The sequence below is a fragment of the Schistocerca serialis genome, chromosome 5, assembly GCF_023864345.2.
Source record: "Schistocerca serialis cubense isolate TAMUIC-IGC-003099 chromosome 5, iqSchSeri2.2, whole genome shotgun sequence".
Lineage (NCBI taxonomy): Eukaryota > Metazoa > Arthropoda > Insecta > Orthoptera > Acrididae > Schistocerca > Schistocerca serialis.
The window spans coordinates 379,058,400-379,079,809 of NC_064642.1; the positions used below are offsets into that span (position 1 = coordinate 379,058,400).

A 21,410-nucleotide genomic window follows, 5' to 3' on the forward strand; every position below is an offset into this window, starting at 1 on the left:
CGGATTTCAAGTTGCGTATCTTTTCAGATTTTAAGTCGCGTAGTTTTTCGGATTTTAAGTCGCGTAGTCTCTGTAAATTGCTTAAGTTACACTGGCTGTGTGATTCTGACAAATGTTCAGAATGTGCAGCACGCTGTGACGCGTTAGCAACTGAAATATTCTTCATTTCTGTTACTTTAATACGTTCGTCAATTTGGCTGATCTGTTGTTCAAATTTCTTATCGTTTTCCGTATCCAGCGTGTGTGACAGTTCTGGTGACTTTAAATTAAACTCGTCGTGTAACTGTACTGCGTTTTTAGGACATTGTTCAGTAACTGCATTAATTTCATCTTTAAGTGATTTTGTTGTGCCTACACGTGTACTACTTAATTCTTGTACAACAAATGTAATTTCTTCATTACTGTTCCTAGCATTAGCCTTACTTTCTTCACATGATTGTTCTTTCGTGTCGTGACGTTGCACGGTAACAGCTGTAATCTGCTCACTAACTTGTTTGTTCTGTTCATTATGGTTGTCGTGTTTTTCGTTCGGCTGTTTAAGACTTTCAGAAAATTGTTTGTTCCGTTCTCTAAATTATTTGTTCTCTTCATCAAGTTGTTTGTGAAGGTCGTCTTGTTTTTTTTTTTAATTTCATTAAGTTGTTGTTTGAAATCTTCCCTAAGTTGTAGTAAAAATGCGATAACTTGATACACAGTAACATTACCTACTCTATTCTCTGTGCTGTTTGATGGCGTACCTGCAATTGTCACATTTTCTGTAACCACTTGGTTATTCAGTGATTCACAAAAAGGTTTGCTTATCGGATGTGTACTGTTAGACACTACCTCGGAATTAAATAAATCCGACGCATTCTGATTACACTGTTCGTTTTCATTAAAAAAATTTGTCTGTTCGTCACGCGAATTTTGCAAACCGGTTGTGTTAAGTTGGGCAGCGCTCATTGCAACAGAACGCCCCGCGTCATCGATTGTCGTCAAATCAACAGAGGACATAACCGAGTTCGTTTGTTCATCATTAAGACTAAAATCATCATTAGTGGTTGGAACGCACTGATTGTCAGTGAACGCAGGATTGTCATCATTACACTGCGTGTCACAAGTATTATCGGTGAAGTTGTTTAAGTCGGTAATTTTATTCATAATACCTCGCGATGCACTATTAATAGTCTTTCGCGGCATTTTTACACAAATCACAATTATTCACAAATGAAACAAAGACAAAGCAAAATTCAACAAACACAAGTACAACAAAGAACAACGAATTGCCGATGATCTGAGGAAAGAAAGTCACAAAATTAGTAAAAGCGTTGCGCCAAATCCTAATTATATTTAAGTAAATAAGAGCAGATATCTGACTACTTTTCAGAAGATTCTCGAAGAAATACAATCCTGGACCGGATGTCGCCAAGTGTAACCTCCCCACAAAAAGTATGACAATATTTAAATGTAAATAGTCATCGTGCTAAGTATAACCTCCCCACAAAAATGTAAGAAAATTATTAAATATAAATGGAGCCAAGTGTTACCTCCCCTTAAGAATTTCTAAAGACAATACTAATGAAAACGTGTGCCAAATGTTGACTTCCAACAAAATTAACGCTAAAATGAACCTGATAAATTTTATAAGGGCAGCTGCGCTGTCCATCGGCTTTGTGCGATTATAAAATGTGAACAAAAAAAAAAAAAAAATTCTCACATCAGTAAACTCCCTCAATATCTGCTCTTGTTTTGCGGCACAGCTCCGTGCAATGCTGGCGTATATTTAATTCTGATTCTTGGAGGAAATGCATAGGAAAAATTCTTTAAAAGGGAATGATTGCCTTTCTTTAGAAGATTTACTTTATAAAAAAAATTATTATTGGGGCAATTGTTCAACAAATTAATTACAATTACAATACATTACTAGCTGAGCGCAATGCTGCTTCATTACCTTATTTAACAATATACCTCGTCCTGAATCGTGACCAGAGACCCATGTCGACCCCCGCCAACTCCGACCGAGTACATCTCGCAACTGCTAACTCGCAACTGAACTACATGCTCTCGCGACTCGCTACGTACCACACCTGCGTCCAACTCGGAACTGCACACTCGCGCGGTTAAGCGCAGACTAGCAACGATAAATAACTCTCTGGTCAGAGATTCTGTCATGCCTCGCCATCGCTGTCAATGAATACACTGAATACATACGCGTTTCACGACATAAAAGCAGGGAAATATGTAAACATTTATAAGCTAAAGCGTATATAAATATGACCTTAAAAATAATGTATGTAAATAAAATATGACTTTATACGAATGTAACACTTTGTATGTATGGCATCCACAGTCAAAATATTCCAACCGAGCGAGGTGGCGCAGTGGTTAGACACTGGACTCGCATTCTGGAGGACGACGGTTCAATCCCGCGTCCGGTCATCCTGATTTAGGTTTTCCGTGATTTCCCTATATCACTCCAGGCAAATGCCGGGATGGTTTCTCTGAAAGGGCACGGCCGACTTCCTTCCCTAATCCGATGAGACCGATGACCACGCTGTCTGGTCTCCTTCCCCAAACCAACCAACCAACCAAAATATTCCATATTGAATAAGGACTTTACATAAGTTTACTTAAAAATATTCTTGGTTATTTATGTACACTGAGGTGACAAAAGTTGTGGGATACCTCCTAATACCATATCGGATCTCCTTTTGGCCGGTATAGTGCAACAAATCGACGTGGCCTGGACTCAAATGGTTCAAATGGCTCTGAGCACTAAGGACTTAACTTCTGAGGTCATCAGTCGCCTAGAACTCAGAACTAATTAAACCTAACTAACCTAAGGACATCACACACATCCATGCCCGATGCAGGATTCGAACCTGCGACCGTAGCGGTCGCTCGGTTCTAGACTGTAGCGCCTAGAGCCGCACGGCCACTCCGGCCGGCGCCTGGACTCAACAAGTCGTTGGAAGTCACCTGCAGAAATACTGAGCCATGCTGTGTATACAGCCGTCCATAATGCGAAAGTTTGCCGGTGCAGGATTCTGTGCACGAAATGACTTATCGATTATGTTCCATAAATGTTTGGTGGGATTCACGTCGAGAGATCTGGTACGTCAAACGATTCGCGCCAATTTTTCTTCACAACAATACCTGGATTGGTGCATGAATTGTTGCAAAATTCGCCCTAAAATTCAGGAAAAGATCCGAGCACCACTTATCAAAGGCCTTTGACTGTGTCAGTCATAATATTCTATTAGGGTAATTAGGTTTTTGTGAAATACATAATTCTTAAAATGTCTGGTTTCGTTCCTATTTAAGAAACCAGTTACAGAAAGAGGCCGAGCGGTTCTAGACGCTTCAGTCCGGAACCGCGCGACTGCTACGGTGGCAGGTTCGAATCCCGCTTCGGGCATGGATGTGTGTGATGTCCTTAGGTCAGTTAGGTTTAAGTAGTTCTAAGTTCTAGGGGACTGATGACTTCAGGTGTTGAGTCCCATAGTGCTCAGAGCCATTTGAACCAGTTACAGAAACATAAACTAGGATGTTTGAGTGATACAAACAGGAAAGCCATATCTTCTTCATGAGGAAAAATCAGACTGGACGTTTCGCAGGGTTCGATGATGGGCCCATTCTACCATTTTATTTGAATCGGGAGGCAAAATTAGTCCGTTTGCAAATGTTAGAAACATTATTGTCAACTAAAAGACAGTGTTACGCTGCCGAGGAGGCACCACAAATTCTTGTCTGAGTAACACAGTCCAGACAACAATTTTTTTTTTCATCCAGTACATGCCATCTACAGATCTCGTTACCTAAAAACTCGTCGCAGCAATAGTTGCGTCTATTCAGCTCAATATATGTTACAGTGTGTTTCAGATATCCTATTACATTCTATAGGTTGTAGGTGGCAGATAAAGTTCCGATAAGAAATCCATGTCTGTGATTGTACTGTTTCGCTATAAAATAAATATGAAGATCCCATGGCGCTCAGAGTCTCTCTTCACGGTACGGTACATAATAGTAGTGCTATGCTTCTCTACAGCTGAATATGCCTGCACATATGGACCGGATCAAACCATTTGAAGAATATCGACATAAGACTAAGTGAAACATGTGGAATCACAACAGGATGTATGAAACCCACGCCCCTACCCAAAGCTTTGCAGAGTTGAAGTTCCCGAAGAACATATCGCAAATTTACAGAGAGGCTCAGAGAACCATCGATGATCGACATCCCCTCTTTGGCACGGAGTGCGAGCTTGAACGACCGAGAACCGGGAAAGTTTCTTAAACACGGCACTGGAGAACGATCATCCGATTATCCACCAGCACAGGTAGTGCATGGCGGCTTCACAACAAAGTGGAAAATGTGGAGGACCCTGAGCCGCATAAGAACAGGGGTGGCGCCAGTGAAAACAAACATGATCAGGCAGGGTCATGGTAATGCAGCTGATTATACATGCGATTGTGGAGCTGTACAAGACACAGAATATTTTCTGTTCTGCCCCTACAAATGCAACCTACATTATTTGTGGCCCAATACTGGGCTGAAAGACTATGATTGGCTTCCGCACACGGAACAGTAAAGCAAAGTAATGGTACAGCACCACAACGCAACTACTGAGAACGTCGCCTCAGTCCATCAGATACTATTTTCGTACGGCACCAGCAGCGGCTGTGAGAAAATGGTACGTTCGCTGCTAAGAGGGCTGTGGACCTCGCCTACACGCACATCCGGGTTTGTGGACCGTGTGTATGAGAACATACGTGGCAGATACAGCTTGTGCAGTGTACAGCATGGTCACCAGTAGCAGCAGCTTCCGCAGAGCGCTCAGTGTCAGGGCGCATTGTCCGTGCTGTGTGCGTGCCATGAAGCGATTTTCAAACCTATTTTACATACAAATGGTACATTCCCGGACATGGGTTCCTCGTTATTACTGTAGTTGGTATGTTCATTTTACAACACTTTGAAGCCTGTAACAAGACTTGTGGAACTCCCCGAGTACTGAGTTAACATCGCACAGCAGTTTTTGCGACGGGTTCTTAGGTATCCAGATCTAAAGATGGACTACACTGCTGAATTCAGTCCAGGGCTGGCTCCAGGGATTTTGCTACCCCATGCGAAAATTCTGAAGCTCCGTCCCTAACTCCTCCTCAATGCATTTTCAGACATAGTCAAACTTTTTCAATGAAACTGTATGATTCTAGAGACCTTTCTCAGGTCTCGAACATGTATGATATGCGGACCAAAGTGACAAATGAAAATTTGTACCAAGGCCAGGATTCGAACCCAGGTCTTCAGCTCAGTAAGCAGATGCGGTAACCACTAAACTACCCTGGCACAGTGACTTTGCAGAGTTCTATATCAGGTGGACTGAGGCATGAATGCAAAATTGGATTGCAGAGGTAGGTGTGTGAAGATGAGCCATGCAGTTGTGCAGAGTCACTGTACTGGAGTGAAACAGTGATTAGCACATCTGCTAATGTGAGACCTGGGCGCTAATTCCGACCTTGGTACAGAGTTTCATTCGCCACCACACTCTTTTTCAGAATGTCATTCATCCATGAAGCCTTACACTCACGTATCACTCTTACTCATACGTCTTTCTGATGTGCCCCCATGCTAGAGTCTGGTATCGGGCACCAGTCAATGAAGCAGAAGTGATACGTGTATAGTGTAATACATTTTGAGTTTTAACTCTGAAATTAATAGGGCATATAACTAAAATCTGTTCATCTTTTCTCGTTTACTGAGGAGAGGGGAGCATGCGGTACGGAGGGAGGAGCACCAAGATCACCGCGGGGAGAGTAACAAGCGGAGAGTAGAGGCGAGTAAGTTCTCATGGTTTCCACTTCGCACAGATTACTTGCTGTGGTGTAAATGACGCACAGGAGAGGCAGTTTGCATGGAAGTGCGTTTATTTACAAAGACGTTCATCCTCAAGGAAAGTTTTCCATCACCCCGGTTCCCAGAACTCCTGAAAATAGACGCTGACTGTGAATATTTTATCGCAGACACAATCCCTTTGGCTGTTTAGAGATGTCACTAAACCCGCCCAAAGATGTGAACAACTATGCATGAGCAGCGCCTATTAGACGGAGGAGGTCCTACAGCTGATCAGTTCCAGTCATTCCACCACGAAGCGGTTACACAGCTAGCGCGGTTACCACCCCCCCCCCCCTCCCCCCTTGTCCTATAGCTGGGCCCTGATCCAGTCATCAATAATTAGCCTATTGTCGTCTATATTGTATTACTCAGAGGAGCATTATTTCCATTTCGATCAATGAAGCATCTACTGGGGAAATGACGTTTTTGTTAATGTTTTGCACAATACACCAGCTTGAAATTAAGAAAAAAAATACACAACTCATCCAATTTTGTCCTATCAAAAATACCCGATCTACTATGAATGTACTTTATCAACAAAAAGTAATGAACAATGTCCTAAATTCTTGTGTGAAACTTTCAATTGAAAAAAATTACATAGTAGACATGCTAAGCCGTTAAAGTTCAGCTACTTTTCTATCTTACTTCACATAACTGCTATCTTTAGGGGACATAGAAATAAAAGTTAACACATTTTTCATATTTTTCAGTTATTGGTGTCCTACTGGCAACTCATTTAAGCAAACAACATTCGGTGCACAGAAGAAAGCAATTAGAGGTGTATGTCGAGTTCACACACATGCACCTTGCAGGCTTCTATTTAAACAAGTAGGAATATTAGCCACATCCTCGTAATTCATTTATTCACTCATAAAATTTGTTGTCAACAGTTCACTGTAGTTTGAAAAGGATAGGGGTACTCACAAACGATACTAGAAGGAGAAAGGATCTACACTTACCACTAGTAAACATAACTTGGCAATATGCAGCTACGAAACTTTTTTATAATCTGCAAACTGAAATAAAATGTTTGACAGACACGTTAAGTACTTTCAAATGAAGAGTGGAAACGTCAAACATTCTAAGCGCCAAGTCTCATATTTGCCAGGAGAATCAGAAAACAGTGTCTCTTTTTTTGTACAAACTTATTTGTATCAAAAAATTAAAAGATATTCTGGTACCTGAGAATTATACTGCTCATGTCATCATTGAAAAAAAAAATAGAAATTAGAATGTAAATAACTGATTAAGAACGTTCCAGTTGTCTTACTGGGAAACGTTGTTCTAAGTACCAATAAGAATGTTTTTGTTTCAAGTGCCATTAATACAGAGGCATTACGTTTTATTTATGATAATACAGGTACAGAAATACAGCAGTAATGTTTTATCAGATAGAACTGTACTCAACGAAAACCATATCTAATATCTATTAAACTTTTTACAAAAAAGTAACAAAATTAAATTCAAGGATAGAATCTTTCAGTATTGTCTCTTGTTTGCAACATCTCAGACTTTACAAAGTATACTGTATAACTGTGTGTGCTGTTAAGCAAGAAATGGCAACCTCAACAAGTCTTTCTGTTTTACAACTGATAAACATGGTTCTCCTTCCAGATGAAGTACAGCATGGCATACATTGGTTATAGTGTTCCATCTTTTGTATACGTTGACATTTTTTTCATTGTTTTGTGTAAGAGTGTAATTTTGCTATTTGAGAAGGATGAGTATGAGATACTTTGGTTAAACTGCATCTGCAGATGTTATTTGTTTACTTAACCTGCTCTTATTAGGGCTATCAGGCCCTCTCTTACATTAGAGCAGGGTTTCACACATACATTATCTTTTTTACATCATAGTTACGTAAGAAATAAATATTTTAATGTGACAAATAGTATTAAAATTATTTGAGTAACTGAAGAGGCAGTGGCGTAAGCTATACTGATTATGAACTAATAAGGTTAATGCTGGTAGTAATTGTTCCCCTGCAGCTGCTGCCTTTAATAGTGACAGTAATAATAATAATAATAATAATAATAATAATAGAGAGATGCTGACAGCTTCTTGCACATTACAGTTACGTGCTCAGTCCAATTTATATTTTTATCTATTATTATCCTTAAACTTTGCTGAAGAAGAAAAGTTGATTTTTGTCCCATTTGAGGTTAAAGATGGTGGGTATTCCCCATATTTCGTGCTAATGAGCCTAGAATTACCAATCGGTACCACTTGTGTTTTGGATGGATTGAGCTTTACCACCGTATGCTGCACGCATTGAGATTCTCGATAGCTGTCTTCAGGTTTCTTGGTTTTGCACTTAGATACAACTAGACCCCCCATGAACTACGGACCTTGGCGTTGGTGGGGAGGCTTGCGTGCCTCAACGATACAGACAGCCGTACCGTAGGTGCAACCACAACGGAGGGGTATCTTTTGAGAGGCCAGGCAAACGTGTGGTTCCTAAAGAGAGGCAGCAGCAATTCAGTAGTTGCAGGGGCAACAGTCTGGATGATTGACTGATCTGGCCTTGTAACACTAACCAAAATAGCCTTGCTGTTCTGGTATTACGAACGGCTGAAAGCAAGTGGAAACTACAGCCGTAATTTTTCCCGAGGGCATGCAGCTTTACTGTATGATTAAATGATGATGGCGTCCTCTTGGTAAGATATTCCGGAGGTAAAATAGTCCCCCATTTGGATCTCCGGTCGGGGAATACTCAGGAGGACGTTGTTTTCAGGAGAAAGAAAACTGGCGTTCTACGGATAGGAGCGTGGAATGTCAGATCCCTTAAGCGGGCAGGTAGGTTAGAAAATTTAAAAAGGGAAATGGATAGGTTAAAGTTAGATACAGTGGGAATTAGTGAAGGTCGCTGGCAGGAGGAACAAGACTTTTGGTCAGGTGAATACAAGGTTATAAATACGAAATCAAATAGGGGTAATGCAGGAGTAGGTTTAATAATGAATAAAAAAATAGGAGTACGGGTAAGCTACTACAAACAGCATAGTGAACGCGTTATTGTAGCCAAGATAGACACGAAGCCCACGCCTACTACAGTAGTACAAGTTTATATGCCAACGAGCTCTGCAGATGACGAAGAAATTGAAGAAATGTATGATGAGATGAAAGAAATTATTCAAATAGTGAAGGGAGACGAAAATTTAATAGTCATGGGTGACTGGGATTCAAGTGTAGGAAAAGGGAGAGAAGGAGACATCGTAGGTGAATATGGATTGGGGCTAAGATATGAAAGAGGAAGCCGTCTGGTAGAAACTTGCGCAGAGCATAGCTAACACTTGGTTTAAGAATCATGAAAGAAGGTTGTATACATGGGAGAACCCTGGAGATACTAAAAGGTATCAGATAGATTATATAATGGTAAGACAGAGATTTAGGAACCAGGTTTTAAATCGTAAGACATTTCCAGGGGCAGATGTGGACTCTGACCACAATCTATTGGTTATGAACTGTGGATTAAAACTGAAGAAACTGCAAAAAGGTGGGAATTTAAGGAGATGGAACCTGGATAAACTGAACGAACCAGAGGTTGTACAGAGTTTCAGGGAGAGCATAAGGTAACAACTGACAGGAATGGGGGAAAGAAATACAGTAGAAGAAGAATGGGTAGCTTTGAGGGATGAAATAGTGAAGGCAGCGGAGGGTCAAATAGGTAAAAAGACGAGGGCTAGTAGAAACCCTTGGGTAACAAAAGAAATATTGAATTTAATTGATGAAAGGAGAAAATATAAAAATGCAGTAAATGAAGCAGGCAAAAAGGAATACAAACGTCTCAAAAATGAGATCGACAGGAAGTGCAAAATGGCTAGGCAGGGGTGGCTAGAGGACAAATGTAAGGATATAGAGGCTTATCTCACTAGGGGTAAGATAGATACTGCGTATAGGAAAATTAATGAGACCTTTGGAGAAAGGAGAACCACTTGCATGAATATCAAGAGCTTTGATGGAAACCCAGTTCTAAGCAAAGAAGGGAAAGCAGAAAGGTGGAAGGAGTATATAGAGGGTCTATACAAGGGCGATATACTAGAGGGCAATATTATGGAAATGGAAGAGGATGTAGATGAAGATGAAATGGGAGATATGTTACTGCGTGAAGAGTTTGACAGAGCACTGAAAGACCTGAGTCGAAACAAGGCCCCGGGAGTAGACAGCATCCCATTAGAACTACTGACAGCCTTGGGAGAGCCAGTCCTGACAAAATTCTACCATCTGGTGAGCAAGATGTATGAGACAGGCGAAATACCCTCAGACTTCAAGAAGAATATAATAATTCCAATCCCAAAGAAAGCAGGTGTTGACAGATGTGAAAATTACCGAACTATCAGTTTAATAAGTCACAGCTGCAAAATACTAACGCGAATTCTTTACAGACGAAAGTAAAAACTGATAGAAGCCGACGTCGGGGAAGATCAGTTTGGATTCCGTAGAAATGTTGGAACACGTGAGGCAATACTGACCCTACGACTTATCTTAGAAGAAAGATTAAGGAAAGGCAAACCTACGTTTCTAGCATTTGTAGACTTAGAGAAAGCTTTTGACAATGTTGATTGGAATACTCTCTTTCAAATTCTGAAGGTGGCAGGGGTAAAAAACAGGGAGCGAAAGGCTATTTACAATTTGTACAGAAACCAGATGGCAGTTATAAGAGTCAAGGGGCACGAAAGGGAAGCAGTGGTTGGGAAGGGAGTGAGACAGGGTTGTAGCCTATCCCCGATGTTATTCAATCTGTACATTGAGCAAGCAATAAAGGAAACAAAAGAAAAGTTCGGAGTAGGAATTAAAATCCATGGAGAAGAAATAAAAACTTTGAGGTTCGCCGATGACTTTGTAGTTCTGTCAGAGACAGCAAAGGACTTGCAAGAGCAGTTGAACGGAATGGACAGTGTCGTGAAGGGAGGATATAAGATGATCAACAAAAGCAAAACTAGGATAATAGAATGTAGTCGAATTATGTTGGGTGATGCTGAGGGAATTAGATTAGGAAATAAGACACTTAAAGTAGTAAAGGAGTTTTGCTCTTTGGGGAGCAAAATAACTGATGGTCGAAGTAGAGAGGATATAAACTGGCCTTGGCAAGGAAAGTGTTTCTGAAGAAGAAAAATTTGTTAACATCGAGTGCAGATTTAAGTGTCAGGATGTCGTTTCTGAAAGTATTTGTATGGAGTGTAGCCATGTATGGAAGTGAAACATGGACGATAAATAGTTTAGACAAGAAGAGAATAGAAGCTTTCGAAATGTGGTGCTACAGAAAAATGCTGAAGATTAGATGGGTAGACCACATAACTAATTAGGAGGTATTGAATAGAATTGGGGAGAAAAGGAGCTTGTGGCACAACTTGACTAGAAGAAGGGATTGGTTGGTAGGACATGTTCTGAGGCATCGAGGGATCACCAATTTAGTATTGGAGGGCAGCGTGGGGGGTTAAAAATCGTAGAGGGAGACCAAGAGATGAATACACTAAGCAGATTCAGAAGGATGTAGGCTGCAGTAGGTACTCGGAGATGAAGAAGCTTGCACAGGATAGAGTAGCATGGAGAGCTGCATCAAACCACTCTCAGGACTGAACATACAACTAGAGGTCGTCAGTGTACATGCGGTATTTGTAGTAAGACAGAATTGATGATACAGCATTTATGTACAGTCGAAATAGTATAGGACCTAATACAAAAAACCTGGTGGGCGCCTGGTACTACGTGCCTTGATTGTGACTTTATTTTGCCTGACATGACACTTTGATGAAAAAAATAGTGATGTGTGAGTGAAACCACTGTACTGCACTTGGTAAGAAATTTAGGCTGCAGAGTTTGGCAAATAAAATGTCATTGTCGACAGTGTTAAAGGCTTTGCTGAAGTTTGCACATTATACTTGCCTCTTGTGCATCCACTAAACCCCTGCATATATAGCAATGTTTCAGCAGCATCTTTAAAACCAAAGAAGTCATTTGTATGCATTAGAATGATATGGAATGGCTTCATAACCTTTGCTGATTCAACAATTTTGTCTAAATGTTGAGGAAAAAAGCCTTGCCAATTACTTCGTTTCTTTATAACTGCAAAAGATTCCTCCATTACAGAAACATTTTATCGATGGAGACAAAAGCTTGTGTGCATTCTGCTTACCTCACAAACTGCGTATCAACTAAATGAAGGACATATTCTCGCAGGGAAATGCAGAGGAAAGCACTGCTTGGCACAAAGTAACAAATGCGTGAAACATTTTTTCCGCGATTTGGTGCTTGGTACACGTCTACGGACATGCAACAGCGCGCCAAGAACATAGTAGCATTGGAGACGCGTGTTGTATAAAAATTGAAATACGAAGTCCTGACAGTTCCACTCCTCAAATGCAGATTAGAGTTCTTTCTCCATAACAACTCATTCTACACCACAGATAAATTCTTGAATATAAATAATTAGTGACTTACGGACCTGTAACTAACAAAAAAAAAAGAAGGTACACGCACCACGTGGCAATTATCCGAATGGGGCGAAAACCGGAAGATATGACGTGCATGTACAGGAAAACAAATCGCGATTTCACAAAAATTAGATTATTTATTCAGGAGAAAGAACTTCACATATTGAGCAAGTCAGATGGTCCACCTCTGGCCCTCATGCAAGCAGTTATTCGGCTTGCTATTGTTACATATAACCGTAGGATCTACGCTTGAGAGATGTGCCAAATTCGCTACAATTGGAACGTTAGATCGTCAAAATCTCGAGCTGGTTGGAGGGCCATGTCCGTAATGCTCCAATAGGGAAGACATTCGGCGACCTTGCTCATGGTTTGGCAAGCATGAAGTCAAGCATTAGAAACTCGTCTTATACAGGCGGCATTGTTTTGCTGACATGTAAACCTGCGATGGCTTGCCCTGAAAGGCTACAAAACCGGGCGTAGAATATGATCGACGTACCGCTGTGCTATAAGGTGGCCGTGGATGACAACCATAGGGGCCCTAATGTGAAACCAAATGCGACCCCAGAGCATCACTCCCAGTTGTCGGGCAATATGGGGTGCGACAGACAGTAACCCACCGCTGCCCAGGGTGTATCCTGACACGTATTCGCTGGTCATCGGGACTGAATTTGAAACAGGACGCTTCACTGAAGGCGATTCTATTACAGTCAATGAGATTTCAGTCCGAAGACGTGTATGGAGACGCCTCGGACAGCGGTGGGTTGCCAATCTGATTGTGGTCCGTCTTATCGTCCGAAAAAGAAGATCGTGTGAAACCCAGCTCGCGCTATTCGTCCACGAGACTCAGAGGGCCATAGACACGGGTTCACAGGTAGATGCCGTGTTTCTTGACTTCCGCAAGGCTTGTGATACAGTTCCCCACAGTCGTTTAATGAACAAAGTAAGAGCATATGCACTATCAGACCAATTGTGTGATTGGATTGAAGAGTTCCTAGATAACAGAACGCAGCATGTCATTCTCAATGGAGAGAAGTCTTCCGAAGTAAGAGTGCTTTCAGGTGTGCCGCAGGGGAGTGTCGTAGGACCGTTGATGTTCACAGTATATATAAAAGACCTTGTGGATGACATCGGAAGTTCACTGAGGCTTTTTGCGGATGATGCTGTGGTATATCGAGAGGTTGTAACGATGGAAAATTGTACTGAAATGCAGGATGAACTGCAGCGAATTGACGCATGGTGCAAGCTAATAATGGTTCAAATTGCTCTGAGCACTATGGGACTTAACATCTGAGGTCATCACACCCCTAAAACTTAGAACTACTTAAACCTAACTAACTAAGGACATCACACACATCCATGCCCGAGGCAGGATTCGAACCTGCGACCGTAGCCGCCGCGCGGTTCCGGACTGCGCGCCTAGAACCGCTAGACCACCGCGGCCGGCCATGGTGCAGGGAATGGCAATTGAATCTCAATGTAGACAAGTGTAATGTGCTGCGAATACATAGAAAGAAAGATCCCTTATCATTTAGCTACAATGTAGCAGGTCAGCAACTGGAAGCAGTTAATTCCATAAATTATCTGGGAGCACGCATTAGGAGTGATTAAAAATGGAATGATCATATAAAGTTGATCGTTGGTAAAGCAGATGCCAGACTGAGATTCATTGGAAGAATCCTAAGGAAATGCAATCCGAAAACAAAGGAAGTAGGTTACAGTACGCTTGTTCGCCCACTGCTTGAATACTGCTCAGCAGTGTGGGATCCGTACCAGATAGGGTTGATAGAAGAGATAGAGAAGATCCAACGGAGCGCACTTCGTTGCAGGATCATTTAGTAATCGCAAAAGCGTTATGGAGATGATAGATAAACTCCAGTGGAAGACTGCAGGAGAGACGCTCAGTAGCTCGGTACGGGCTTTTGTTGAAGTTTCGAGAACGTACCTTCACTGAGGAGTCAGGCAGTATATTGCTCCCTCCTACGTATATCTCGCGAAGAGACCATGCGGATAAAATCAGAGAGATTAGAGCCCACACAGAGGCATACCGAAATCTTTATTTCCACAAACAATACGAGAGTGGAATAGAAGGGAGAACCGATAGAGGTACTCAAGGTACCCTCCGCCACACACCGTCAGGTGGCTTGCGGCGTATGGATGCAGATGTAGATAGCCAGAATGCCTTTGCTTGTCATCCGCGGCCCCGTTACAGCAGAGAGGTATTGGACGATATTCTACGCCCAATTTTGCTGCTCTTCATGGCAAGCCACTATGGGCTTACATTACAGCATGATGGTGCCCGTCTCCAAACGCAAGAGTTTCTATTGCTTGTTTTTGTGCTTGCCAGACCCTTTTCCAGCAAGGTCGTCGGATCTCTCCCAATAGAAAACATTTGGAGCATTATGGGCAAGGCCCTTTAATCAGCTCGAGATTTTGACAATCTAATGTGCCAATTGGACAGAATTTGGTACGATATCCCTCAGGAGGACATCCAACCACTCTTTCAATCATTGCCAAGCCAAATAATTGTTTGAGTAAGCACCGGAGGTGGACCAACGCGTTATTGGTTTGCTCATTCTGTGAAGCACTTTCAGTTCAAAGAACAATCCAGTTTTTCTGAAATCGTAATGTGTGTGTCTGTGCAAGTACGTCAGATCTAGCGATTTCCGTCCCATACGGATATTTCTTTGGTGCTGGTGAGCAAGATGTATGAGACAGGCGAAATACCCTCAGACTTCAAGAAGAATATAATAATTCCAATCCCAGAGAAAGCAGGTGTTGACAGATGTGAAACTTACCGAACTATCAGTTTAAGAAGTCACAGCTGCAAAATACTAACGCGAATTCTTTACAAACGAATGGAAAAACTGGTAGAAGCCGACCTCGGGGAAGATCAGTTTGGATTCCGTAGAAATGTTGGAACACGTGAGGCAATACTGACCCTACGACTTATCTTAGAAGCTAGATTAAGGAAAGGCAAACCTACGTTTCAAACATTTGTAGACTTAGAGAAAGCTTTTGACAATGTTAACTGGAATACTCTCTTTCAAATGCTGAAGGTGGCAAGAGTAAAATACAGGGAGCGAAAGGCTATTTACAATTCGTACAGCAAACCAGATGGCAGTTATGAGTAGAGGGGCACGAAAGGGAAGCAGTGGTTGGGAAGGGAGTGAGACAGGGTTGTAGCCTCTCCCCGATGTTATTCAATCTGTATATTGAGCAAGCAGTGAAGGTAAGAAAAGAAAATATCGGAGTAGGTATTAAAATCCATGGAGAAGAAATAAAAACCTTAAAGTTCGCCGATGGCATTGTAATTCTGTCAGAGACAGCAAAGGACTTGGAAGAGCAGCTGAACGGAATGGACAATGTCTTGGATGGAGGGTATAAGATGGACAGCAACAAAAGCAAAAGGAGGATAATGGAATGTAGTCGAATTACGTCGGGTGATGCTGCGGGAATTACATTAGGAAATGAGACGCTTAAAGTAATAAAGGAGTTTTGCTATTTGGGGAGCAAAATAACTGATGATGGTCGAAGTAGAGAGGATATAAAATGTAGACTGGGAATGGCAAGGAAAGCATTTCTGAAGAAGAGAAATTTGTTAACATTGAGTATAGATTTAAGTGTCAGGAAGTCGTTTCTGAAAGTATTTGTATGGTGTAGCCATGTATGAAAGTGAAACTTGGACGATAATTAGTTTGGACAGAAAGAGAATAGAAGCTTTCGAAATGTGGTGCTACAGAAGAATGATGAAGATTAGATGGGTAGATCATATAACTAATGAGGGGGTTATTGAATAGGATTGGGGAGAAGAGAAGTTTGTGGCACAACTTGAAGAAGGGACAGGTTGGTAGGACATGTTCCGAGGCATCAATGGATCACCAATTTAGTATTGGAGGGCAGCGTGGAGGGTAGCAAGTCGTATACTCTTAGCTCATTTATTTGTTACATAGTTTAATTCTTAATTTCTTTGCGTGTTTTTGGTACTTGAATTGTTTAATTCATAAATTTCGGGCGTATTATAGTATTTGAGAGTGTAGCAACGCTTTTTAGTACCTGAATAGTGTAAAATCGCGTAGTCTCCTTCCGCCGCCGAGCAGTGTGTCAGCAGTGCGCAAGTAGCAGCATTACTGCATCTATTAGGCACTCTTGTATTTTAATAACCGTTTAAATTTTGTGTCGAATTGTTTATGCTCTCTGTAGATTAGTTCAAACGTTCTTTGCACAACAGTTTTTAGAATGGATAGGGATTGCAACTGCTGTGTTCGGATGCAGGCTGAGTTGGCATCCCTTCGCTCACAGCTTCAGGCAGTGTTGGCTTCGGTCACACAGCTTGAGGCTGTTGCCAATGGGCATCACTGTGGGGGTCCGGATGGGGGTTTGTCGGGGACGTCCTGCTCGTCCCACGCATCCCCCGATCGGACTACGACTGTGGCTGCCCGGGATACTGCCCGCATTGAGGCTGATCCCTCACCTGTGGTAGAGTGGGATGTCGTCTCGAGGTGTGGCAGGGGGCGAAAGACATTCCAGAGGGCTGAAAGGAAGGCCTCTCCAGTTTGTCTGACGAACCGGTTTCAGGCTCTGTCTTAGGGTGATACTGATCTTCGGCCGGACATGGCTGCTTGTCCTGTTCCGGAGGTTGCCCCTCAGTCTGCAAGATCCGGGCAGTCGCAGAGGGTGGGCTTACTGGTATTTGGGAGCTCCAGCGTCAGGCGTAATGGGGCCCCTTAGGGATATGGTAGCAAGAGAGGGGAAGAAGACCAATGTGCACTCTGTGTGCATACTGGGGAGAGTCATTCCAGATGTGGAAATGGTCCTTCCGCATGCCATGAAGGGTACAGGGTGCACACATCTGCAGGTGGTCGCTCATGTCGGTACCAATGATGTGTGTCGCTATGGATCGGAGGAAATCCTCTCAGGCTTCCGGCGGCTATCTGATTTGGCGAAGACTGCCAGTGTCGCTAGCGGGATGAAAGCAGAGCTGACCATCTGCAGCATCGTCGACAGGAGTGACTGCGAACCTTTGGTACAGAGCCGAGTGGAGGGTCTGAATCAGAGGCTGAGATGGTTCTGCGACCGTGTGGGCTGCAGATTCCTCGACTTGCGCCATAGGGTGGTGGGGTTTCGGGTTCGGCTGGATAGGTCAGGAGTCCACTACATGCAGCAAGCGGCTACACGGGTAGCAGGGATTGTGTGGCGTGGACTGGGCGGTTTTTTAGGTTAGATGGCCTTGGGCAAGTACAGAAAGGGCAACAGCCTCAACGGGTGCGGGGCAAAGTCAGGACATGCGGGGACCAAGCAGCAATCGGTATTGTGATTGTAAACTGTCGAAGCTGCATTGGTAAAGTACCGGAACTTCAAGCGCTGATAGAAAGCACCGAAGCTGAAATCGTTATAGGTACAGAAAGCTGGCTGATGCCAGAGATAAATTCTGCCGAAATTTTTACAAAGGCACAGACGGTGTTTAGCAAGGATAGATTGCATGCAACCGGTGGTGGCGTGTTTGTCGCTGTTACTAGTAGTTTATCCTGTTGTGAAGTAGAAGTGGATAGTTCCTGTGAATTATTATGGGTGGAGATTACACTCAACAACCTAACTAGGTTAATAGTTGGCTCCTTTTACCGACCTCCCAACTCAGCAGCATTAATGGCAGAACAACTGAGAGAAAATTTGGAATACATTTCACATAAATTTTCTCAGCATGTTTTAGTCCTAGATGGAGATTTCAATTTACCAGATATAGACTGGGACACTCAGATGTGTAGGACGTGTGGTAGGAACAGAGCATCGAGTGACATTATACTGAGTGCACTATCCGAAAATTACCTCGAGCAATTAAACAGAGAACCGACTCGTGGAGATAACATCTTGGACCTACTGATAACAAACAGACCCGAACTTTTCGACTCTGTATGTACAGAACAGGGAATAGTGATCATAAGGCCGTTGCAGCATCCCTGAATATGGAAGTTAATAGGAATATTAAAAAAGGGAGGAAGGTTTATCTGTTTAGCAAGAGTAATAGTCAGATTTCAGACTACCTAACAGTTCAAAACGAAAATTTCTGTTCCGACACTGACAATGTTGAGTGTTTATGGAAAAAGTTCAAGGCAATCGTAAAATGCGTTTTAGACAGGTACGTGCCGAGTAAAACTGTGAGGGACGGGAAAAACCCACCGTGGTTCAACAACAAAGTTGCGAAACTACTGCGAAAGCAAAGAGAGCTTCACTCCAAGTTTAAACGCAGCCAAAACCACTCAGAGAAACAGAAGCTAAACGATGTCAAAGTTAGCATATGGAGGGCTATGCGTGAAGCGTTCAGTGAATTCGAAAGTAAAATTCTATGTACCGACTAGACAGAAAATCCTGGGAAGTACTGGTCTTACGTTAAATCAGTAAGTGGCTCGAAACAGCGTATCCAGACACTCCGGGATGATGATGGCATTGAAACAGAAGATGACACGCGTAAAGCTGAAATAATAAACACCTTTTTCCAAAGCTGTTTCACAGAGGAAGACCGCACTGCAGTTCCTTCTCTAAATCCTCGCACAAACGAAAAAATGGCTGACATCGAAATAAGTGTCCAAGGAATAGAAAAGCAACTGGAATCACTCATCAGAGGAAAGTCCACTGGACCTGACGGGATACCAATTCGATTCTACACAGAGTACGCGAAAGAACTTGCCCCCCTTCTAACAGCCGTGTACCGCAAGTCTCTAGAGGAACGGAAGGTTCCAAATGATTGGAAAAGAGCACAGGTAGTCCCAGTCTTCAAGAAGGGTCGTCGAGCAGATGCGCAAAACTATAGACCTATATCTCTGACGTCGATCTGTTGTAGAATTTTAGAACATGTTTTTTGCTCGAATATCATGTCGTTTTTGGAAACCCAGAATCTACTATGTAGGAATCAACATGGATTCCGGAAACAGCGATTTTGTGAGACCCAACTCGCTTTATTTGTTCATGAGACCCAGAAAATATTAGATTCAGGCTCCCAGGTAGATGCTATTTTCCTTGACTTCCGGAAGGCGTTCGATACAGTTCCGCACTGTCGCCTGATAAACAAAGTAAGAGCCTACGGAATATCAGACCAGCTGTGTGGCTGGATTGAAGAGTTTTTAGCAAACAGAACACAGCATGTTGTTATCAATGGAGAGACTTCTACAGACGTTAAAGTGACCTCTGGCATGCCACAGGGGAGTGTTATGGGACCATTGCTTTTCTTAATATATATAAATGACCTAGTAGATAGTGTCGGAAGTTCCATGCGGCCTTTCGCGGATGATGCTGTAGTATACAGAAGTTGCAGCATTAGAAAATTGTAGCGAAATGCAGGAAGATCTGCAGCGGATAGGCACTTGGTACAGGGAGTGGCAACTGTCCCTTAACGTAGACAAATGTAATGTATTGCGAATACATAGAAAGAAGGATCCTTTATTCTATGATTATATGACAGCGGAACAAACACTGCTAGCAGTTACTTCTGTAAAATATCTGGGAGTATACGTGCGGAACGATTTGAAGTGCAATGATCACATAAAGTTAATTGTTGGTAAGGCGGGTACCAGGTTGAGATTCATTGGGAGAGTGCTTAGAAAATGTAGTCCATCAACAAAGGAGGTGGCTTACAAAACACTCGTTCGACCTATACTTGAGTATTGCTCATCAGTGTGGGATCCGTACCAGATCGGGTTGACGGAGGAGATAGAGAAGATCCAAAGAAGAGCGGCGCGTTTCGTCACAGGGTTATTTGGTAACCGTGATAGCGTTACGGAGATGTTTAGCAAACTCAAATGGCAGACTCTGCAAGAGAGGCGCTCTGCACCGCGGTTTAGCTTGCTCGCCAGGTTTCGAGAGGGTGCGTTTCTGGATGAGGTATCGAATATATTGCTTCCCCCTACTTATACCTCCCGAGGAGATCACGAATGTAAAATTAGAGAGATTCGAGCGCGCACGGAGGCTTTCAGACAGTCGTTCTTCCCGCGAACCATACGCGACTGGAACACAAAAGGGAGGTAATGACAGTGGCACGTAAAGTGTCCTCCGCCACGCACCGTTGGGTGGCTTGCGGAGTATAAATATAGATGTAGATGTAGATGTACACTAAACAGATTCAGAAGGATGTAGGTTGCAGTACGTACTGGGAGATGAAGAAGCTTGCACAGGATAGAGTAGCATGGAGAGCTGCATCAAACCAGTCTCATGGCTGAAGACCACAACAACAACAACAGAGTAGTCTCTACAATTTTCCACAGAAATGTCACGTTTCACATCATAACTTTTATTGCAGGACGTCGCGGGCCAAGACCAGCGGTGGCGGCTCTTCGCGTGGGTGACGTCACCACGGGCGAACCTGTCGGCGCTGAGGTCCGTGTCGCCGCCGCACCTCGCGGTGCCCGCTGTCGCGCTCTCGTACCTGCGTCACGACTGTAACCCGGCCGCCCTGGGACAGGAGGAGGCCGCGGTCTTCGCAGCCGTCGCCGTGGCCGTCGGCGACGCCTCCGCCAGCTTCCTCGCAGGTCCGGATGTCGAGACGGTCAACGTACGCGCCGTCTACTTGGCGACGCTCTTCGTGCGTACGGTGCTGCACGTGCTCGACGCAGCTGCGGCGTGTGGGCTCTCCTTCCCGACCGAGAAAGACTGCCTTCTGGACGCCTACTTTGATGGAAGATACTTCCACGATGTGTTCGCCGCGACTATGTCGCACTCACCGCGTGACCCGAGGCACCACCTTCTGTGGCGTGCCTCGTACGAGGCACAGTTTCAGCAGCTGGTAGATGCAATCGAAAGCACCAACTGAAGACGTCTATAGCCCCTCTTGGCCCTTAACGCTCTCGTCTCGAGTCAGAAGGTTGGTTTTATGTAGCTCCCCAAGATGGCCAGTCCTGTGCAAGCTCCGTCGTCTCTTAATTATCTGCATAATTACGCTGTCTGATCAAAGTATCTGGACACCTGTTAGTGGACATTAATAAGGGGCGTGTTGACTCTTCGCCTATATGATGGCTTTAACTATGCCGGGGTCAATTTACATGTGGAACGGAGCCGATATTGGACGTAGCGGGTATAGAACGTCCTGATTCACCAGTAGGTGCTCCACTGGGCTCACATCG

The 21,410-nt window shown here is 43.3% G+C and overlaps 1 protein-coding gene across 1 annotated transcript in view; it reads left to right on the forward strand.

Moving 5' to 3' along the window:
- The window catches only part of LOC126481950 (constitutive coactivator of peroxisome proliferator-activated receptor gamma-like), a 76,936-nt gene extending 55,836 nt beyond the window's left edge, over positions 1–21,100 (forward strand). Inside the window, exon 3 of the mRNA XM_050105909.1 lies at positions 20,591–21,100. Coding sequence (XP_049961866.1) covers positions 20,591–21,100 — 510 coding nt within the window. The remainder of the gene's footprint in view (positions 1–20,590) is intronic.
- The last annotated feature ends 310 nt before the right edge of the window (positions 21,101–21,410 follow it).